Source organism: Phodopus roborovskii, unplaced genomic scaffold, assembly GCF_943737965.1.
Source record: "Phodopus roborovskii unplaced genomic scaffold, PHOROB, whole genome shotgun sequence".
Lineage (NCBI taxonomy): Eukaryota > Metazoa > Chordata > Mammalia > Rodentia > Cricetidae > Phodopus > Phodopus roborovskii.
This window is the reverse complement of record NW_026126636.1, coordinates 186,058-209,395: the sequence shown is the minus strand read 5'-3', so window position 1 is coordinate 209,395 and position 23,338 is coordinate 186,058. Positions and strand designations below refer to the sequence as shown.

The 23,338-nt window shown below is 45.2% G+C and overlaps 1 protein-coding gene across 1 annotated transcript; it reads left to right on the top strand.

Moving 5' to 3' along the window:
• Positions 1-369: 369 nt before the first annotated feature.
• LOC127238672 (protein C19orf12 homolog) lies at positions 370-8,311 on the top strand. Its single transcript, XM_051207336.1, has 3 exons — positions 370-528; positions 3,008-3,177; positions 7,956-8,311. The coding sequence occupies exons 2-3, from the start codon at positions 3,018-3,020 to the stop codon at positions 8,219-8,221; spliced, it is 426 nt and encodes a 141-aa protein (XP_051063293.1). The 5' UTR covers positions 370-528; positions 3,008-3,017; the 3' UTR covers positions 8,222-8,311.
• The last annotated feature ends 15,027 nt before the right edge of the window (positions 8,312-23,338 follow it).

Sequence of the window (23,338 nt, the reverse complement as noted above, 5' to 3'; positions counted from 1 at the left end):
AGTCCCACGCAGGCCCCAGAGTTAATCAGTAGTACTTCCTGACAGTTCAACCGCCTGCAGCATCTACCACGACCAAGACTCCCGGGGTCACAGATCCAGCATAAAAGTTGCTCGGAGAGGACCTTTCAGAAGCGACCCTGGATCCTAGACATCAGGTTGGGTGTAGGGCTGGGTAGCCCTGGGGGTGGGGGTGGGGCGCAGCGGGTCTACTGGAAACAAAGTCCTCTCCAGACGTCCCCCGCTTGGGTTCAAGGTCATAGTCTCGGTGTCAGTCAACCAGATGCTGGGACGGGGCAGGGAGGAACAGCGGACGCTCGGCTGAGTCCGCAAGGTCCTTTTCCAGGCCCGATCCGCGTGAAGACAGGGACCCAGGACACTGCGACCCGGAAGGCCCGCTGAGCCGGAAGGCGAGAAGGCGGAGCCAGGGTGGCCGTGGCCTGTGAGCGCCTCTCTGGAGCTGGCAAAGCGGAGCCGGCGGAGCAGAGCGGACCACAGTATCCCGGTGATCTCAAACACAGCACGGTAAAGGTGTGCGCAGGGAAGCCAGGATCTGCGGAGCCGGCTGGGGACTCCACAGTGTCGGGCTCACTGCTGGGCCTGTTCATCTTCGTGGGGAGGAACTGAGGCACGGGCTGAGATTAGAGTCAGGCCGGCTCCGAGCTCAGCCAGCATCCCCGGGTGTGCAGGAGCGCGCGTGCGCGGTGCGGTGGCTCCCACAGCTTAGCCTTAGCGGACTGCAGGACCTGGGTGCCAGCTTAGAGATGGTCGGGAAGGGATGTCAGGGGCGCAGAAGGCCACATTAGTTGGAGGTGAGGTTGAGAAGCGTTCCGCTACGACTAAGTAAAAAGGATGCATGTAGGCAGGGGCGAGGCCCGGGCAGAGGACATTGCCCTGCAGACTTCACCAGTGCTGGGTTTCAGCACCTGGCCAGCCCAGTCTGTCAGCTATGTAGGAAACCTACCACTGTCACCTGCTGATCTTTCAAGAGATATCAAGAACATCTAAGGTTTAAGGTTCCTTACTGCTGGTCTTGAACTGTGAGTCCTCTTACCGTAGCCTCCCCAGTGCTGAACTTACAGGGGTGTGTCAGCATGTTGTTTGTTTGCTTTTGTTCCTTTTTGTTTTTTGAGATAGGGTTTCTCTGTATTGCTTTGGAATCTGTCCTGGAACTAGCTCTTGTAGACTAGGCAGGACTCGAACTCACAGAGATCCGACTGCCTCTGCCTCCCAAGTGCTGCCATTAAAGGCATGTGCTACCACTGCCTGGTGACACAATCATTGTTCTTTTGGTGTGTGTGTGTGTGTTTCCAGCCAGAGATTCTCTGTGTAGCTTTTGAGCCTATCTTGGCACTCACTCTTAGCCATGGCTGGCCTTGAACTCACAAAGATCTTTCTGCCTCTGCCTCTGCCTCCCCAGTGCTGGGACACTCTTCTTAAGGGCCCAAGTCGATCCTTTCATGTATCATGCAAGCTCCTGGAATTCTCTTTTTGTTTTGAGACAGGGTCTTGCTCTGTAATGTAGGCCACCCTGGATCTCACCGTGTAGCACAGGTTGGTCTCAGATGTGTTATGATTTTTCTTCTACTTCCCAAGTGCTGAAATTGCAGCTGTGAGCTATCGTGCCCATGGGCAAGCACCCAGGAATCTGATTTACTTTGCTCTGTAATGGCTTCATCTTGCTACTTCATATTGTTTGTGCTTTTCTTTATTATTAATTAACTAATCATCATTTTTATTTAGCTATTAGGGGGTCTAACTGACTAATCCAGGCTGCCCATGGGTTCAAAAACCCCCTGTTTTAGCTTCCCAAGTACTGAGAGGATGGACCATGCTAGTATACTGAACTATTGTCCCAACAGGATCTACAGTGCCCATGGCTCCTCTCAGTCAACACTACATCCTCCTATGTACTCCTTATAAGGGTCCACCCTTTTTTTTTTTTTTTTTTTTTTTTTTTTGGTATTGGGGCTCAAACTCAGAGCATTTCCCAGTCTACCAGAAAGAACTGCTTTTTCGTCCCACTTTTAACTTCCACCTTAAAGCTAACGATCTGACTCCTGGCTCTGGGTTACCCAGCAGGCAGATGCCAGTGTGGCCACAGAGTCATGTCCTTTCCCCCTTCTGGCTTGATTCAAAGCCTTGTCACATGTGAGAGGCCATGTGGCTGGGACGTTCTTGTCCCTGCCAGGCTTTGTGTGTTAAAGGTTGTGGGAGCCACTTGAAAGGCTGTTGGTGTGAGAGAGGTCAGGCTTAGCTTGCTAGGGGACTGGTAAAGCCTGTGGCTGAGGATGCTTCCTCATTTGTCTGAGGTCTAAACCCATTCTGAGGGCAGAAAAGACCTTTCATCCACTCTGCCACTCCTGTTTCCTTGTTAGCAGCTGCCCGGCTCCTTGGCAGCAGAGAACACACAGGACTGGGTGCCCATGTGGCATGCACAAGGCCAAGCAACTTCTTATGGGAAGGTTGGTGCTCTTTTTGAGATTCAAGAAACTGATGCATTTGGGTCAAAATACTCACAAGTCATTAAAGCTCTCCCATTCAGTCACAGAGTATGCTGTTACTCTCCTGTTTTCCCCCAGGCAAAAGCCTGAGGCAAAAGGATTATGGTCCTGAGTATGTAGCAAGACTATCTCAAAAAATAAATAAATAAATAAATAAATAAATAAATAAATAAATAAATAAATAAAGTAAATAGATTGATCTGGAGTATGTAGCAAGAGAGGTCATATCTCAAAAATAAACAAAACTAAAATACAAAGGGGTTGGAGAACAGACTCAGAGGCTGAGAGCCCTGGCTGCCCTTTTAGAGGACCCAGGTTTCATTCTGAGCACACACATGGTATCTCACAGATGTCTGTAACTCTAGTTCCAGGACCACTGGCCTGCAAGGGCACTGAACACATGTGGTACACAGACATCCATGCAACAGAACACCTGGAAACACCTTGTTTAAGGTACACACTTGAGCAAACACTAAACTACCCATCTCTTTGAATCATCTTTTAAGGTCTGATAAGATGCCCATCGAGGTGGATGATGTCATGAAGCTCCTGTGTTCCATTTCCCAGGAGAGAAAAATGAAGGCGGCCTTCAAGCATTCTGTGAGGGGTGCCTTGGTTACAGGGACAGTGGCCTTACTCGGTGGTTTGGTGGGTGGCCCACCAGGAATTGCTCTTGGTGAGTGTGTCTTCACAGCTACAGCCAGTGTTAGTTCAGATGTGTTATCCCTTGACCCTGGGGAGGCAGGATAGCCTGGGCTACATACTACATTCCAGGCTTCTGGTATGTATGCTTGAGGTTTTTTTTGGAACCACATGGGAGAATGACTTGGTAAGTAAGAATGGTACCTACCTCATACCCTGAGCTGGGAGTTTATAAGGCCGGTGGCTTCTGTATGTATGTAGTATGTATATGTATGTAGTATGTCCTCACAGCTTCCGTGGGATACAGGATTCTCTTAGCTTCGTGTTTGCATCTGTCAGACCTGGGAGGCACCTTCCCTCTAGGAACCCATGGCTCTGCCTTTTCCCTAGAAATGTGTCCTTGAGTCTAAAGGTACTGGGGTGCCTGGGCCCTCGCGATGTCCCCCCTCCGTACATCATTGTTGCCGTGTTAGCTGAGAAGGGAGCTACGTTTGCCAAGTTCTTTCCATGATCAGTTACTCACAGCCTGGCTGTGTCTTAGTTTGTTCTCTGTTGCTGTGAAAAAACACCAGGACGTAAAGCACCTTGGAGCAGCTTAGAGTTCATTATGAAGAAAAGTCAGGGCAGGAACTCAAGGCAGGAACCGAAGCAAAAGCCATAGATCGCTGCTCACTCACTCTGCTTGCCTTCAGCTGAGATGGCCACCATGGGCCGTTCAGTACAGTTTGGCTGGCATCCCCATGACAGGCTGGGCACCTGCCATGTGCAGCTGGGTGGCTTTTTACTGACTACTGTTGAGAGCCAACAACCTAGGGGTACATCCCCTCTTTGACCCCAGTCTTCTAGAAGCTATTGCTAGGTGGTTTCAGTCCCCAGTTTGGGACAGGCTGGACAGAGAGAAGCTCTTTAGTACTGAGGCTGGCTTCTGTTCTGTTTTCTGACAAGTATCCCTGTATCCCCTCAATACATGATGGCACCAGACTTTCACCTTTTGTGTTCCCCAAATCTGTGACTTCCGTAGTCCCGACGTCAGCTTCTTCCCACAAAAGGAGAAGCCAAGCCCATTTCTTGTTCCCCAGTGACTGCCTCGACTCACCACTCCTATCTAAGTGCTTAGGGGAAGCCGGGTTGGGGCTGTTTTATCATATACCTGTGTGCTGTCTCTGTCGTGGGAGCCATTATTTTACATTGAGTAACGCTGGTAAGGACTCACTGCTTCTGGCCCCTGGTCGTGGGTGGGTGCTTGGTTTTCCACAAAAGACATAGGAATTCTCCTGTCTTCTAAGACCTAGTAGTAATTTGTTCATCCGTGTCTCGATAACCCTTCGAATGAAGTGCTGTTGTAAGTCAAATATTGATGATTGTGAGGAGTTCATACAAACGTGTGTAGCACAGTCAGCTCAAGAGGTTCTTTGGTGTCAGGAAAAAGAGTCAGTCAAACGTGTGAATGAACTGGTTTTCTTCCCCTGCAATCATCCTTTCCTTAGAGACTGGCTGCCCCTGTACTGGGAGCCAGGGGGAGTGTCTGCTCCCAGGGGCTACCCTGTTTAGATTCAGAAAACTTGTGTGTCGCCCTCTGTCTTCTGAGCCCAGCCTACCAGTGGGTTCTCACTGAGCTGTGTTGTCTGTTTACCTAATTGCATATTTCTAAAGTGATTTGTTTGTTTTTATTTTATGTGTATGATGTTTCCCTGTATAGTATGTCCATGTTCTGTATGCTGCAATACCCACAGAGACCAAAAGAGGGCATCAGGCTCTGTGAAGCTGGAGTTAAGGATTTCTTGGAGCTGCCATGTGGGTGTACATCAGCTCACAGAAAGAGCATCCAGTGCCCTGCTCTGAACCACTGAACCAACTGGTCAGTCCCACCCACACCTTTTGAGCTGTGGTCTCTCTGTGTACGTCAAGCTGGTCTGAAACTATATATTACAGATTGAACCTCACACCCGAGATCCTCATTGTACGTGTAGAAGTTGCAAAGATTGTTCAGAAAGTCCTGGTTTGTCCCTCTCTCAGATTTAGTTCTGGTGGGAATGTGTTTCGCATCCTCGGTGGGGACCGAGCAGTCAGCACTAATGCAGCCTGTGAAACATTTTCATTTGACCAGACTTTGCACAACAGCCTTGTTTTGCTCTGAGATGCCCCATTTTTTTCCTTTTTTTTTTTTTTTTTTTTTGAGACATTGTGTCACTATGTAGCACTAGCTGTCCTAGAACTCACTATGTAGACCGGGCTGGCCTGGAACTCACAGAGATCCCCTTGCCTCTGCCTCCCAAGTACTGGGATCAAGGGTATGTGACAGATGACACTACCCAAGTTGACACTCCTTTGAATGAGTCCATTTCCAGTAGTCTCTTGTGGCCTGTGGCAGTTTCCTAGGCTGTGCTTTTCATAGTTGGGTTTGGGAAGTGGCTGGGCGGTGTTCTGTAAAATTCTCCGCTGTATGATGTGCTTCTCAGTAGTCTTGGGAGGGAAAGCCTCAGAGGTTATGTGTGTTCTGTGGCAGTCCAGATGTGACATCCTGTGGCACCTCCAGTGAGACTGACCTTGGCAACATGGTCAAGGCCATGTGTGCTGGATATTTCTACTCTCAAGTTTCTGTTTCTCATCCCGTATTCTGTTACTGGTTTTTTTTTTTTTTTTTTTTTTTTTTTTGTGGTTTTAGAGGCTGTCATGGAACTAGCTCTTGTAGACCAGGCTGGTCTCAACCTCACAGGGGTCACTTCCTCCCGAGTGTTGGCATTAAAGGCGTGCACCACCACCACCCAGCTCCTCCTCCCGTATTCTGTTCCTTGGGAAAGACTCCCAAGTCCAGCCAGGCTGCGTCTGTGAGCATCTGATTGTTGTTATATGCAGTTCACAGGAGACCTTAGAACTCAGATCTGATGTTCCCAGTGGCAGCCGTTGGCTGCCTACAATATGATAGTAGCTTTTCCTTCAGGCAGGAACCTAGATTCCCAGGCCACCACAGACCCCTCTGCCCCCTTTAACATTTGCTATTTTGAGAAAGACTCTTGCTATTTAGGCTGGCCTCAAACTGTTCCAAGCTGCACCTGCCTCTTTCTCTCAAGGGCTGGTTTAAAAGAGTCTACCGCCAGACCGGTGCTCTCTTCATCACTTTGGATCACTTCCCTGACCTTGAAGGTGTTGAGTCTGATACCTCTGCCCCTACTGTTCCTTCACCTTGTGTCCTGCAGCACAGGACCTGGTGACATGGCATTTTCCATCCTACCAGATCTTCAGGTTCATTAACAGCATGCCTTAACTGTGACCAGAAAGTTACATTTAAAAGCAATATACCTAGGGGCTGGAGAGAAGGCTCAGTGGTTAAGGGCACTGACTCCCTTCCATAGGTTTTGAGTTCAATTCCCAGCAACCACATAGTGGTTCACAGCCACCTGGGGCCCTCCTGTGCCATGGAGGAAGAACACAGTATATATAATAAATAAATATGTAGATCTTTTTAGAAAACAATATTTCTAAACCAGGCAGTGGCCATCGACACCTTTAATCCCAGAGGCAGAGCAGGCAGATCTGTGTGAGCTCCAGGACAGCCTGGGCTCTTATACAGACAAACCCTGCCTTGAGAAATATAAAATAAAATTAAAACGTAAAACCAGTGTTTTTAGCTAAGGTTATATCTTTGTGTTAGAGTACTTAGCTGCAATTCTCGACCCACCCTCCCACCCCCATCCTACCAGATCTGGAAAAGAAGGAAGCAGAAATCTAAAAACAGTATTTCTAGCTTGCTTGGTGGCTGGCACACACTTGTGATTCTCGGCTGCGATGCTGTGGCAGTAAGAGCAAGAGTTGTAGGCTACCCTGGGCTATGCAACAAGACTTGGTCTCCAAAAAACAAGCAAGAGACAGTAGAAGTGTTCCAGTATTGGAAAGGGAAATGGTAAATTATGTTGGTTTTTGTGTTTCTGAGAGATGGAATAAAAGACAGTTTCCCAGGGAAGCACATGAGTTGCATCCAGAGTCATTTCCCATGTGAGTTCTCTGGGGATTTCCTAGCCTCTGGGGCTTGTTTCCTGCCAGCCACTGATTTAGTATCCACTTGACACAAGCTTGAGTTATTTTGGAAGGGAGAATTGCAATGAGGAAATACCCCCACTGGGCTGGCCTGTGGGCAAGCTCACTGTGTTTTTTCTTGAGCGACTGCTGATGTGGAAGAGTGTGGCTCATTGTGGAGGGTCATCCCTGGGCTGGTGGTTCTGGATGCTTTAGGGAAGCAGGTCAAGCGAGCCAGTAAGCAGCACTCTCCAAGCCTTTGCATCAGCTCCTGCCTCCTGCCTTGAGTTAGTTCCTACCCTGACTTCTGTCAGTGAGCAAGTGTGACCTGAGAAGCATAAGATGAAATGAACTCTTTCCACCCATGTTGTTTATTGTCGTCGTGTTTTATCACAGCCATACCATGGAAACTGCTCAGCCTCTCATCCTGTCCAGGCAAGTGGTTTCTTGGAAGACCATTTCCCTGTCAGACCCCTTTGTGGACACAGATTGTTCAGGAACCTCAGGAGTGAGTGGGAGTGCTCAGATATGAAGGGGATCTTAGTGGATACAGGTCTGATGTGGGGAGGGTGTAAGTGGGGGGCATTGGGAGGGACATGCATGGGTGTCAATCACCTGGACAAATGGACTAGAGAGGACCTAATCCTCTGCTCTGCTGGTAATCAGGCTGAATCTTAGCTGGCTGTGACCTGTTCATGAATGTGCCCAACTGTCATGACAGTGGCCACATTTCTCGAAGGAAACCAAGGCCACTGTTGGAGGTTGAGGCTGACTAATTGATCCTTCCTTGTTTTCCAGGTGGGACTGTTGGGGGTCTGTTAGGTGCCTGGATGACAAGTGGACAGTTTAAGCCTGTACCTCAGATCTTAATGGAGCTGCCCCCTGTTGAACAGCAGAAACTGGTTAACGAAGCCAAGGCCATCATCGGGAACTTGGACTGGACAGACGCTATAGAGCTCATTGCTCTGGTCATGAGCAATCAGGCCATGCAGCAGAATCTCTTGGACATGCTAACCACCTATATGACCAAGAAGCTGGGGGCTGAGATCTGCTATGGTGACTAGGCCACTTTACCTGGGGGATGATTCTGTGGCTCCCAGAAAGTGACCTGGGAGTGGGTGATGCCTGACAGGTACCTCTGAGAAACCTGTATATCTTGAGCATTGACTGTCGTAAGCAGGAGTGTGGGTACATCCTGTTGGACTGTCCTCTGCTGGAGAGGTGTGTGCTGTTGAAACGTACAGGCTGTTGGCATCCACAAACAGCTTGGTAGTCCAGATCCTGTGGCTCTCACTGAAGTTCTTACATTGGCTGTCCAGCTGTGACAGATGCCCCTCTTCCTGTGAAGAGGACCTCTAGGTACCTGTCACAGGATTAGACCCCCATAGGCTATGGGATCTTGGGGTTCAGAGCCACCTCTTGCCGGATTGTGCTTACCTTCTGAGTGTTCCCCGTCTTCCCCCAGGGATTTCCCTGTGGCCTTATGATAACAGTGGTTCCTATTTAAGTGAAGCCACAGCTGCCAGGCACTTTCTGTACTCTGAGTCTATCTAATTCCCAGGCTGTCCTGAGTAACTCCGATTAAGTTTCTAGAGTTGTTTTGCCTTCGTGTGGGAAATCATGGCACTTATTTATCTCTTCCTTTTATTGTCAGTTCTGGGCCCTTTTGATTCTTTATACTTTTGTAGTGTAAGTTAATTAACTCCAATTTTTTTTCTTCCTGTGTTGCCTAGGCTGGACTTGAACTCTTGGCTCAAGTGATTTTGCTACGTGCCTATGACTGCAGGCTTGTGCCCCCATACCCAGCTTTACCTCAAAGGCTGTTGTCTCTGCCACTTCAGATCAGTTATTTCTTTCAGGGTCTCTGTCCCAGACCAGTTTCCTCCCTGCACTGGTGCAATCTACACTTCACTCGTGGGAAAAGCCAAAATTAACGATGAATTGAGTTCAGAGGCCATAACTGAGCTAGGGGCTGGGATGCACATCCAGGGTCCCAGATAAGTGAAAGGCCAAAGCGAGAGCATCTTTGAGCCCAGGAGTCCAAGACCAACCAGGACAACATTCAGGAAGCCGGGAGATAGGAGGTGGGGACATAACTGATCGCCTTACTTGCCTTTTATTTGCAATCACAGAATCAACATGCAGTGGGTGCTCTGATGAGCTGGATTGAGGAGGATGACAGAGGAGACTAAGGGAAGGGCAGAAATACCAACAGGAAGGTTAACCCACGGGTAGGCACTTATCACCTGGGGTGAAACTGGCTCTTTCGGGATTTGGTTAGCTTGTCTTTGATTGCCCTAAGTGACAGCAGCTCAGATCTGAAAAACAGCTTGTTTGATGCTTTTCTTTCCTTGTGGTGCAGTGGATGGAACCCAGGGCCCTGCAGGAGCTAGGTAAATTCCACCAGTGAGCCCTACTTCAGCCCACTTTTTGTAGATCCAAAGCAAATGCTGTAATGCTGAGTCTAGTCCCAGCCCTTGAGTGGCTCAGTTTTGCTTTGGCTAGTTGGTCTTAGTGCTGGAGCTCAACCAATGACACCGGGCACAGGATGAAACATTTGACCCTTCTTTTTTCCCCTATGAGAGATGTGCATGCAGGGAGGGAAGGAGCTGGGTGTCTTCATTACCCCTCCTATCTCCAGTTTGTCCCTGCTTTGCACCATGGCTTCTATGTGGCAGACACTATATATATATTAATGCTATGTACTTGATGTCTTTTGTCTTTCTGTTGTTTTCCTTTTTTCTTTTTTCGTGTTTTGTCTGTATTTATGCAAGTACAGTATGTATGTGTGTGAATTCCACAGATGCCAGAAGGGGGCACTGGACATCCTGAAACTGGAGTTACAGACTAAGCAGTCATGTAGGAAGGAGCTGGGAACTGATCCCAGACCTTCTGCAAAAAGCAATAATGGCTAAACTACCTTCCTAACTCTAAGTATTGGTTTTTCAAAACAGGGTGTCTCTGTGTGGTTTTGGTGAACATCAAATTCATGATCCTCCTGCCTCTATCCCCCTAAGTGTAGGGATTATAGAGATAAACCACTATGCTGGTGCTCCTGTAAAATTTTTTTGGGGGGGTCATTATTTTGAAATCACTTCCTATGGAACTCCTCTGGGAAGGGAACCTGTGACAAAGGAAACCTAGAGTGAATTTGCAAGCATCTTGAAGCCACAGAGCTACTAAGCACTGAAGCCAAGTTCATCCTGGAGACTCTAGAACCCAGAGCCCTCACTCAAACACCATGTGGTTTCACAAGGGAATTCTCGGACATGTTTTCCACATGAAATATTTTTAGTAAGTGTATGCTGCTTCTGAAGTGACAGGATGACAAACAGACTTCCTTTTGGGGTCCTGGCACTGGTGGGTCTTTGAGACAGGGTTTCTCCATGTAGCCCTGGCTATCCTGGAATTGGCATTGTATCCAGGCTGACCTCAAACTCTCTGATCTGTCTGCTCCTGCCTCCTCAGTGCTGGGATTACAGGTGTGAGTCACTGGCTGTGGGCCACAGACAATGTTTCTATCCCCAAGTCTTTCCTGATGTATCTTCTCTTTGCTTTCAAAACTACAACCCAAATGTCATCAGATTACCAATAAATTACTTTTCCTTGAAAATGCCACTTTCTGTGTATTTTGTGTGAATCACTTCTGAGAATTGAAGCCTTAACATAAAAGGGAGAGTGGTTTGATATGTGTCTTTACAGGATGGGAAAAAGCTGCCCAGCTTAGGCTGAGGCTGCTTGTCCTGCTTATCTTGCTCTAGCCCTCTGTGCACAAGTCCCAATGCAGGTAGTTCTGGGACCCAGATTCCATCCATGGCTGCAGCCCAGGATTTTGGCCGCCAGAGGCAGCTGCTGGACTGAGGGCCCCTGAGAGATCTCAGGACCTTGGCAGGGCAGATAGCTCCATCTGTTAAAGAGATCTCCTGTGGATTTCACCCCATGGGGATGGAGGGGCCAGAGCCTTTGTATCAGAGTACCTCAGCTAGCTGGCCCTTACCAGATTCCCTGGCCTCTGTGACACCCGGAAAACACCTGGAGAACAGAGACAGGGCGGAGCAGGGAGCAGGTGCTGTCTTTGCAGACGATGGCTCCTCTGGATGAACCGACGACACTCCCTATTCTTCATGCTGAACATGAAGACCCCCAAGTCCCTTGAATTACAAGTCTGAGGTCAGGACCACACCCACTGCTTCAACTTCCCTGGGCTCTCCAGTGACCCTGTGAGTGGAGGTGAAGACACTGCTGGGCAGGTGCACGGCAATGGTGCTCTGTTCAGGCTTTCAGGTTAGGGGAGATTTTCTTATTTCGTCGTTTGGAGTCAGGGCTTCACTTTATGGATATATAATCCAGGTTGTGGAACTCAACAACCCTGCCTCAGCCTCCCCAGTGCTGTGAGTAGCGCCTTGGGCCCCATTTTGCACAGTATGTAAATTCTGCCATGGCTTACACCCATACATGTAGAAACGGCAGGGTTGCATTAGAATTCCCTTTGCTAGGCAGTGGAACCCAACCTTCCCCTCTCCTCCTGCATGATGTTCCACTGTGCACCAGGCTTGGAGGGCCAAGCCTGGGGATTCCTGTCTGACTTGTGTGTGATGGAGCAGCCCTCAAGTGAGGGTCCCTTGACCGCCAGTCCTGCTGTGACTCAGTGGCACCAGGACCAGCACCCCAGTTGCTTCTGTCCTTTCTTTGAGGAGATGAAAGCATTTTCCCAGGTTTCCTTTGTGATTGCTTCTCCATTCCCTCTTTAAAGATATCGTAGCCCTGTATTTTTTTTTTTTTTAATTTAAATGCATTTATTTATTTATTTTTGTTAAACTTTGGTTTAAGTAGCTAATAGCTGCCCGGCTCACTTAAAGGGAGCCAAAGGACTAAAATGGTGAAGGACAGTGTTCTGAGCTGACTCACAAGCAGCCGGGTTTGCCTTGAAGTGGTTGGTTTGATTCAGATTAGTTTGGTGTTATTTTTGAGACAGGGTCTCAGTGTGTAGGTAGATGCTGTCCTCAAACTCATGAGCCTCCTGCCTCAGCCACCTCAATTCAAAGATTACAGGCATGAGCCACCATACCCACCTTTAACTTTTTTTTTTTTTTTACAGTTCTTAGAAACAGTTCATTTGCTTTTATTTGTCCATGATTTTTGCCTAAAACATAGAATAATCTAGAAATGTGTAATTAATTCTTCAGTGATATGCACCACTAAAGTTGTATTCCTTTTTAAAATTGGGTGTATATATGGACGACAGGTATGCCTGATATCCACATATGCCAGTAGACGGCATCAGATTTTCAGGAATTAGAGTTAATCATGCATGTGCTGGCAATTGAACTGGAGTGGTCTGCAAGAGCATCCAGTGCTTTCAACCAGGAAGCCATCTGTCTAGCCCAACTTGATACTTTTAAGCGTAGTCTCACAGTCCTCAAACACTGGCAATAGTTACACAGTATCCTTTATAACACAGCATGGATCCGGTGTGTTTTAGGCCAGTTCTTATCAAGAAAGCACTGCAACGAATATGCTTATGTTACTGTCTCTGTAGTTTGGATTTTGATAGTCCTTGGATTATGACAGATTCCTCAGAGCAAAATGGCTGGGTTTAAAATTATGTGCTGCTCAGTCGCAATCTTTCATTAACTTACCCTCTAAGATTTGGGGAGATTTGGCGTGCAGGTCTTGTTGCAGTTCTCTCCAGCAAACCAACTATGTGTTTAATCTGGGTCTAGGCCTCCCTGAGAAGGGGCTCCCAGCAGGGCTGTGTAAACATAGGTAGCTGGTGGCAACAGTGACAGGGCACACTCGGGGTTGTGACACGCACCTGCTCCCTCTGGGGAGGAGCCAAAGCGATCCGGTAATTATAAAAAACAACAATGTGCTTGGAGGCTGGTTATTAACCTGTGTCAGGCTCTGAGGAGACAGTGCCAGAGATTTTTTTCCCAAAGGCAGAGGGTATATTTTCAGCAAGACTTGACTTTGATTCTGTGAAGTCAGACACAGTCAGAACCGGGAACGAAACGCATGTGGAGGGAAGCAGGGCAGATGTCCTAAGGCCAGGGATGCAGGATTAAGACCCCATAGCTGAAAAAGGAGGCAGAGGCAAGGATGGGGCACCATCTAGCAGTGAGCCACTCAATTTTCTGCAGCTACGTCTCAGCGCCCTCTCGCGGTTATTAACCTGTGTCTGGTGCTGACTTTGATTCTGTCATTCAGTCACAGTCAGCGCCTGGAACGAAAAACAGGAGAGGAATGCTGGGCAGAGGTCCTATGGCCAGGGATGCAGAATCAAGACTCCATAGCCGAAAAAACGAGGCAAGGTAGGGTAGCTGGGTGTGACCCCTCAATGGAAGATTATGAGGCACCTACTAGCAGCGAATGCTCACTTTTCCGCAGCTGTTGTCTCAGCGCCCTCTCGTGGTGACCGTTGAAAACCCAGGATGCTGCCACAGTGGGGTCTGGTTTATGAGTTGGGATGCAGAGGGCTTGAGGACTAACTGAGCTTTTTACAATCCTAGTGCAGAATACTGACTGGGTCTCTTGCAGCCTCTTTTTGCATACAGAATGCCAGGATTCATATCTTCCTCTTCTGTGTGAAGTCTCCAGTTGGTTGGGAGGAGATTAGTAGCTTCATTAGCAAGAAGGGGCTTCAGAGGCCATTATGATAATGTGGCTCAGAAGATTGGGTTCTGGCTTGGCTAGGGAATCACAGCCTTGAGGTGAGTTCTGACTACCTCCAGCATCAGCAGAGGAAGTGGGGATGGGGTGGGTTTGTTTGTTTTTGTTTTTTCTGTTCATGGTGTAGCCATTCGTTTATTATTTTGGATTTTAATTTTTTTTCTTTTTTTACTATTTTTAAAGAATTTATTGTACGTGTATGAGGTTTGCTCTTATGTATGTATGTCTGTGTTGTGCATTCTGGAACTGAAGTTATGGGTGCTTATGAGTTGCTATGTGGGTCCTGGGAATTGAACTTAGGTTCTCTACATAAAAACTACAGCTTTTAGTTGCTGAGCCATCTTTCCTCACCATGAGCCCTGCCTCCTCATGCAGCCAATGAGAACAACCCCTGCAGGCTGTGCACAGCCACACCTCTTTGTCCATCTGTCACCAGGATGGACTGTCCCTCTGAAAACAGGAATGAAAGGAAACTCCTCCTTCCCTAACTGGTTGCTCTTGGGCATTTTGTCACAGAGTGGAGGTAAATGGATTTTAGGAGGTGTGATTTACATCTCAATAAGACTGTTAAGGGGACCTGGAGATGACTGAGAGGTTAATTGCACTGGCTTCCTGTCCTGAGGCCTGGGTCCTCACCTGGCTCACAACCATCTGTAACTCTAGTTTCTGGGGATCAGACCCCCTCTCCAGACCTGCATGGGCAACTGGTATGCTTATGGTGAAAAGACATACATGGAGACACAATACCCACAGACAGAAAGTAATTATTTTTTAACTAAAAATTAAGACTGCCAAAACACCAACCGCTCAGCCAGGCATTGGTGGCCAGGCCTTTAATCCCAGGACTCGGGAGGCAGAGGAAGGGGGATCTCTGTGAGTTAGAGGTCTGCCTGGTCTCCAGAGGGAGTTTCAATACAGGTTCCAAAGCAATACAGAGAAACCCTGTTTGGAAAAACAAAACACAACAACAACAAAAACAAAAAAACAAAACAGTCCTGGACCTTTCTGAGGCACCTCTGCCCTCTGGCCACTCACTGTTCATTTGTCTCCATCCTGCCCTTTGTAATAGGACCCCTGGGGGCATTTCCAGTGCTCATTACCTTGGGCCTGTGTTTTCCAGGCAGCCATTTTATCTCTGGTCCGTATTTTACCAAACATGAGCTAGCTCTCCATTTCACCTTTCTTGGCTGGTGGGTGGGGGGGGGGTGGGGCAGCAGGACGCACAGTGATTATGCCAAAAGCAATTCCTTGATTCTGGACACTTACTCTGCCTTTCATTTCTTCCTTCCTTCCTTCCTTCCTCCCTTCCTTGCTTCCTTCCTTCCTTCCTTTTTTCCTTCCTTTCTCTCTTTTTTGGAACAGGGTCTAATGACCCTGGTGACCTGGAACTTACCATGTAGACTAGGCTTGAAGGGACCAGGCTTTCACCCAGCACCCTGCTTTAGCAGACATGACAGGCTGCAGAAAACACCCTGCAAAATTCAGGCCTCTGACTCAAAACATTTTGCTGAGTTTCTGGCCTTCTGACCTTGCTGGACCTGCCCCAGTCACTAGGAAGTCAGATACCCTGCATATGGCAAGGAATCAATCAGAAGTTAGCTAGTGAGCTCTGGATGTGCTCTATGGTAACAGTGGCAGAACATGGGGGGTGGGGCATACAGAGCATAGCAAGCCCCCTTGGGAGGGACTATTGACCAATCAACACAGGCCAGGTCACCCAAGCTTGGAAGTGCTCCAATCCTGACACTGTTGTGGACCCTAGACACTCTACTTGCTCTACCCAATAGATTCTCTGCCTTATGAGCTTTCCAGGTCCTTCTCACTCCACCCAACATGTGGGATGGACAGACAAAAGGCCTGAGTTAACTTGTTAATTATTAAAGCCACAGCTGGTCTTTGGTCTTTAATCTCAACACTGGGGAAGCAGAGGCTCACTCTGTGAGTTGGAGGCCAGCCTGTTCTACAGAGCTAGTTCCAGGATAGGCTCCAAATCAATACAGAGAAGCTCTGTCTGGAAAACAACAACAAAAACTATTAAAGACTCTTTGTTTTGCATCGGAATGGGTCTCTTGGTGATTTGGGGGTTCAGAATTTGGGCACAAAGGCTTTTCTGGAACTCACAGAGGTCTACCTGCCTCTGCATCCCTAGCACTGAAATTAAAGTCATGTGTCACCTCTCACCTGGCCCCTCAGAAAAGATAAAAGAGAAACAAAAAACATCAGAGTGGGTACTGTTGTACCAACCAAGAGACCCCCATAGCTTCAAGGAGCCACCAACGCCCGAATGCAAGCACATGGAGGTGTTCATTTAGAAAAACCAGCTAGCTGGGGCATCAATCTCTTGGGAGAGTTGAATCCCAGAACTGAAATGCAAGGCATTTTTAAAGAGCAAAGAACAGGAAAGAATAGGCAAAGGCGCCTTAACTGTCCTCTGCCCAGGCAGGGTTGATTGACATTTCCTGGAATCTGCAGTGGTTATCTAGTTCCCTGTTCCTTTAAGGATATCCTGGGGTCTGTGGGATTAATGACTGGCAGGTTGGGGAGGCTCCCTGGTTCCCAGTTTTCTTAAGAATCAATGAGGTGGGGAGTGATGTTTACAGGGTTGGTGATGAGCTCAGGCTCCCCCTTGTGGGATCTGTTCATGACTTCCTGTCCCAAAGAGTAGACTCAGTGGTCACTTACTTAGTTGGGGTCTTTTTAATTTTCTCCTTACAGGTACCATTTGGGGGGCCTTGCCAAGGTATGCCACTAAGCAAACATGCCACACACAACAGAGTACTGCAAGAAGTTTATTGGGGGAGGGGGAAGGGAGTCAGTGAAAGATGGAAAGGCCTCAGAGTGGGCATATGAGAGGCATGGTATACCTGGGCTTGTTCATATTTTTCCAGACAAAAATGTAAAGCTAAAACTGTACAAATATTAAAATGGACATGCTGTTTTATTCTGACTCCACTTATTGTCTTGTTTTACATATCGATCCCAGTTCCCTCTTCCCAACCCTCCCATTCCTCCCAACACCACCCTCCCATCTCATTCCCCTCCCCCACTCCACAGGGAGGGTGATGCCTTCCAGGAGGTGTCCACAAAATCTGTCAAGGCCTTTGGAGTAGGCACTAGGCCCTCCCGACTGCCTCTTGGTTAAGGGAGTATCCCTCCATGGAGGAAGTCCTTTTGTGCACCAGGGATGCATCCTGGTTCCACAGTCAGAGACCCTTAGATTTTTCAGGCCTTCTAACTGAGACTCATGTTCAGGGGCTCTGAGTAGGTCCAATGCTGGGTTCCCAGCTATCATCCTGGTGGTCCATTAGCTTCTCCTTGTTCAGGTCATCTGCCTCTGTGGGCATCTGTAGCCTGGTCTTGTCCTCCCTCTCTGCATCTGGATTCCAGTTTAGCTCAGTGTTTAGCTGTGGGTGTCTGCTTCTGTTTCTATCAGCTACTAGATGAGGACTCTTGTATGAATCTCTTAGATTCATCCTTGTATTCTAGTTTCTCTGGCGGTGTGAATAATAGGCTGGTGATCCTTTGCTCTATGTCTAAAATCCATATATGAGTGAGTACATACCATGTTCCTCTTTTTGTGGCTAGATTACCTCAGGATGGTTTCTTCAAGTTCCATCCATTTGCCTTCGAATTTCAAGATTCCATTGTTTTTTTTTCCGCAGAGTAGTATTCTACTGTGTACATGTGCCACATCTTCTTTATCCATTTTTCAGCTGAGGGGCATCTAGGTTGCTTCCAGGTTCTTGCTATTACAAATACTGCTGCTATGAACATAATTGAACAGATGTCTTTGTTGCATGGATTTGGATCCTTTGAGTATATGCCTAAGAGTGGGATTGTCATGTCCTGTGGTAGACTGATTCCCATTTCCAGAGGAACCGCCATACAGTTGTCCAAAATTGCTGTACATGTTTGCACTCCCACCAGCAGTGAAGGAGTGTTCCCTTTTCTGCACATCCTCTCCAGAATGAGTTGTCATTGGTGTTTCTAATTTTAGCCATTCTGGCAGGAGTAAGATGGTGTCTCCGAGTTGTTTTGATTTGTATTTCCCTGATAGCAGCTAAAGATGTTGAGCACTTTGTTAAGTGTCTTTCAGCCATTTTGATTTCCTCCATTGAGAACTGTCTCTTCAGTTCTGTACCCCATTTTTTAATGGGGTTATTTGGTGTTTTGGTGTCTAGTTTCTTGAGTTCTTTGTATATTTTGGAGATCAGCCCTCTGTCAGATGTGGGGTTGGTGAAGGTCTTTTCCCAGTCTGTGGGCTGCTGTTTGGTCTTGTCAGCTGTGTCCTTTGCCTTACAGGACTTCAGTTTGAGGAGGTCTCATTTATCAATTGTCGATCTCAGTGTCTGTGCCCCTGGAGTTATGTTCAGGAAGCGGTCTCCTGTACCATTTTGTTCAAGGGTACCTCCCACTTTCTCTTCTAAGAGGTTCAGTGTGGCTGGATTTATGTTCATGTCTTTGATCCATTTGGACTTGAGTCTATCTTCAGTCTTCTACACACCATCCTCCAGTTGTGCTGCCACCACTTCTTGAAGATGCTTTCCTCCTCCCATTGTATACTTTTAGCTGTTTTGTCAAAAATCAGGTGATCTTAGGTGTGTGGGTTAATATCAGGATTTCCTATTTGATTTCATTGGTCTACCTCTCTATTTTTGTGCCAATACCCAGTTCTTTTCAAACTATATAGTAGAGTTTGAAGTCTGGGATAGTGATGCCTCCTGAAATTCCTTTATTGTACAGGATTTATTTTTGCCTATCCTGGGTCTTTTGTTTTTCCATATAAAGTTGATTCTTATCCTTTCAAGGTCAGTGAAGAAGTGTGCTAGGATTTTGATGGGGATTGCATTGAAATTGTAGATTGCTTTTGGCAAGATTGCCATTTTTAATATGTTTATCTTACCTATCCACAAGCATGAAAGATCTTTCCATTTTCTGGTATCTTCTTTAATTTCTTTCATTAAAGACACAAATTCTTGCTATATAGGTCTTTCACTTGTTTGGTAAGCATTTCCTCAAGATACTTTATGTTGTTTGTGGCTATTGTAAAGGGTGATGTTTCTCCGATTTGTTTCTCAGCCCCTTTGTCATCTATATATAGTGAGTCTTCTGATTTTTTTTTTTTTTTAGTTTATCTTGTATCCTGCTACTTTGCAGATGGTGTTTATCAGCTGTAGAAGTTCCCTGGTACTTATGTAAGTCACTTATGAGTCACTTATGTAAACTATCATATCTTCTGCAAATAGTGACAGTTTGACTTCTTCCTTTCCAATCTTTACTCCCTTGATCTCCTTTTCTGTCTTATTGTTTTAGCTAGAACTTCAAGTACAATATTGAAGAGAGAGGGCAGCCTTGTCTTGTTCCTGATTTCAGAGGAATCGTCTTAAGCTTCTCTCCATTCAGTTGGATGTTGGCTGTTGGTTTACTGTACATTGCTTTTATTATGTTTAGGTATGTTCCTGTGATCCCTGATCACTCCACGACCTTTATCATGAAAGGGTGTTGAATTTTGTCAAAGGCTTTTTCAGCATCTAGTGATATGATCATGTGGTTTTTCTTTTTTAGTTTGTTTATATGGTATATCTCCTTGATAGATTTTTGTATGTTGACCATCCCTGCAATCCAGGGATGAAGCCTACTTGGTCATGGTAGATGATTTCTCTGATGTGTTCTTGGATATGATTTGCTAGTATTTTATGGAGTATTTTTGCATCGATGTTCATGAGTGATATTGGTCTGTAGTTCCCTTTCTTAGTTGCGTCTTTGTGTGGCTTGAGTACCAAGGTAATTGTGGCCTGGTAAAAAGAATTTGGTAATGAACCTTCTGCTTCTCTTGTGTGGAACAATTTGAGGAGTATTGGTATTAGCTCTTCTTTGAATTTCTGGTAGAATTCTGCCCTGAAGCCACCTGGCTCTGGGCTATTTTTGGTTGGGATACTTTTGATGACTGCTTCTATATCATCAGGGGTTTATTTAAGTTGCTTATTTGTTCTTGGTTTATATATGGTGATTGTTATCCAGAAATTTGTCCATTTCCTTTGATTTTCATATTTTGTGGAGTACAGGTTGTCAAAGTATGACCTGGAAATTGTCTGGAATTTCTGGGTGTCCATTATTATGTCCCCCTTTTCATGTCTAATTTTGTTAATTTGCATGTTCTCTCTCTGCTTTTTGGTTAGTTTGAATAAAGGTTTGTCTATATTGTTGATTTTCTCAAAAAACCAACTCATTGTTGCATTGATTTTTTTTGTATTGTATTCCTGGTTTCTACATTATTATTTCAGCCCTCCAAATGATTATTTCCTTGTCTCTACTCCTCTGGGGTGAATTTGCTTCTTTTTGTTCTGAGGCATTCAGTTGTGCTGTTAATTCTCTAAAGTGACTATCCTCTGCTTTCTTCATATGGGCACTTAGTGCAATGAACTTCCCTCGTAGTGTGGCTTTCAAAGTGTCCCATAAGTTCGGGCATGTTGTGTCCTCATGCTTGTTTAATTCTAGGAAGTCTTTAATTTCTTTCTTTAATTCTTCTTTGATCCAGGTATGGTGCAATTGAACATTGTTCAGTTTCCATTAGTTTGTAAGGTTTCTGTGATTGTGTTGTTGCTGAATTCCAACTTTAAAGCACGGTGGTCTTTGTTTCTTTGTTGAGTTTCTGATTGGTGGTCCTGTCTAGTGGTGAGAGTGGGGTGTTGAAGTCTCCCACTACGAGTGTGTGTGGTTTTATATGAGCCTTGTGTTTTCGTAGTGTTTCTTTTAGCAATGTGGTGCCTTTGTATTTGGGGCATAGTTGTTCAGAATTGAGACTTTGTACTGATGGATTTCTCCTGTGTTGAATAAGAAATGACCATCCTCATCCCTTTTGATTAATTTTGGGTTGAAGTGTAACTTGTTAGCTATCTGGGTAGCCACACCTGCTTGCTTCTTGTGTTCATTTGATCGGAAGCTCTCTTCCCAACCCTTTACCCTGAGTTAATGTCTGTCTTTAAAGCTTAGATGTATTTCATGTATGCAGCACAAGGATTGATTCTGTTTTCGTATCCATTCTGTTAGCCTGTGTCTTTTTATAGGCTTTTTTTTTTTTTTATAGGTTAAGACCATTAATGTTGAGGGAAAGAAAGGACTATTTATTGTTAATTCTTGTTTGTTTTAGAATTGTTGTTGTTGTTGTTGTTGTTGTTAATGTGCATATATTTGCCTTAGTTTATCATTTGGGTTCTGGTGGAGTGGGATTATCTATTGCCTATGTCTTTGTGAATGTAGTTAAGTTTCTTGGTTGGAGTTTCTTTCCAGGACTTTCTTTAGGGCTGGATTTGTAGATGAATATTGTGAAAATCTGGCTTTGTCATTGAATATCTTGTTTTCTCTGTCTGTAATGACTGAGAGTTTTGCTGGGTATTATAGTCTGGGCTGGCATCCGTGCATTCTTAGTACTCGTAGAACATCTATCCAGGACCTACTGGCCTTGAGAGATCCCCTGGAGAAGTCAGGTGTAATTTTGATAGGTCTGCTTTTATATGTTACCTGGTCTTTTTCCTTCACTACTCTTAATATTCTTTCTTTATTCTGTATGGTAGGTGTTTTGGTTATTATGTGTCCAGGGGTCTTTTTTCTTTGGTCCATCTATTTGGTGTTCGGTAAGCTTCTTGTACTTTCATAGGCATGTCCTTCTTCAGATTGGGAAAGTTTCCTTCAATGATTTTGTTGAATATGTTTTCTCCACCTTTAAGCTGGGCTTCTTCACCTTCTTCTATGCCTATTATTCTTAGGTTTGGCCTTTTCACAGTGTCCCACATTTCCTGGATGTTTTGTTTTAAGGATTTGTTGTGTTTAAGAGCTTTTGGTGGATGAATCTACTTCCTCTTGCTTATCTCCAGCCCCTCAGATTCTCTCTTCCATCTCTTGTATTCTGTTGGTTATGCTTGCATCTGTAGTACCTGATCGTTTGCCCAGTTTTCCTATTTCCAGCATTCCCTAGTATGTGTGTTCTTTATTGTCTCAATTTCAGTTTCAAGTCTTGAACTGTTTGAGTTGTTTCCTTCAACTGTTTGATTCGTTTCCCCGGCTTTCCTTACTTTCTTTAAGAGATTTGTTCATTTCTTGCATTTTTTGCTTGGTCTTTTCCTCTATTTCTTCCAATTCTAGTTAGATGACAATAAAATAAATAATAAAAACTTGTGACTGAACAGCAAGTAGTCAGTGCTCATTTAGCTTATCAGAACTTTATGAACTGTTAAGCTCTGAATTTTTGTATTTTAAATTTTGTATTTTTATATTTCATACTTTTAAGACTTATATGTTGTTTATATTTTTAGATCCTTATTTAGGAGCCATATCAAGGCTGCCTAATACTTCCAAGCTGACAATGTTGTGGCTAGACCAGACATCAATACTACCAGAGATCTATAAGGATAAATTTTATGTAACTTTTGAATCTATTAAAAAATGACAGCGACCGGTCCATATACACTTAGCCATACCAAGTGGCTATAGCATTGGGGGGCAGCAGAAATTTTTTGCCAGGTTCATGAAGTGAGTTTTTTTTTCTTTCCGTGGAAGAGGGATATGGAAAAGACTGAGGTTATTTTGTCTAGGCAAAGGTGGCACAATCCATTTTCCAGTTCCCTGCAGCTTGTCCATAGTCTGAGCCGGGTCCTGCCTGGCAACAGGCATCCCATTTGAGCATCTTGCTCACTGGTCAGCGTCGTCACAATCCTAGGTGCCCCATAATCTTCTCTAGAGACCTTGGGTCATTGTTAGGATCTGAGCTTCTCTGTCTGATATTATAAGCTTTTTAGTTACCAGTTTAAACACCATATTCTATAGATCTCTGTAGTATTAGAAGTCTGCCTTAGAAGATCTGAATAGACCACTTTGTTTTTTGTTTCTTGTTTTAAGCTTAGCTTTTGAAAACATATACATGTGACTGAGTAAGGCTACCCCGTTATTAATCATTTATAACTTAGCTTGATTGTAACCAACAGTTTATTTATAAGGATGGCTAGTAACTGGTATGTCTTAACATTTTATAATAGGTTAAAAGCTTTTATAAAACTAGAACTTTACATTGTTAGGATTAGCTTTAAAAAGAACGATTTTAAATTGAAGCTCTTTTTAGGGATACATGAAACATCTATGTGATTCAGTTTATCTCACAAGCTTGAGCTTACCAAATTTAGCAAAAACAAGGATGCATTGTCATACTGTGTCATAAAAAATGAGCATCTCAACTTTTGGTTAGTAGTGTATAGAGCTTATGGCTGTGCTCTTAAAATTTAGCCCTTTGATTTAAGTACAAACACTAACAATATAATGTAAGCTCAAATATCCTGTAACCTTATAAATTTAAACAATTTAAAAATTGTTTTTAAAAACAATTAAAAATCTTTAATGTCTTTTTGTAATAGCAGAAATAAATCTCCCTTTATGTCTTTAAAACCATCGTCACCTGGGTGACTGTTAAACTTATATTATTACTTTCCAGTGTTACTCGTTTTAATGTCTTAAGTAGTTTT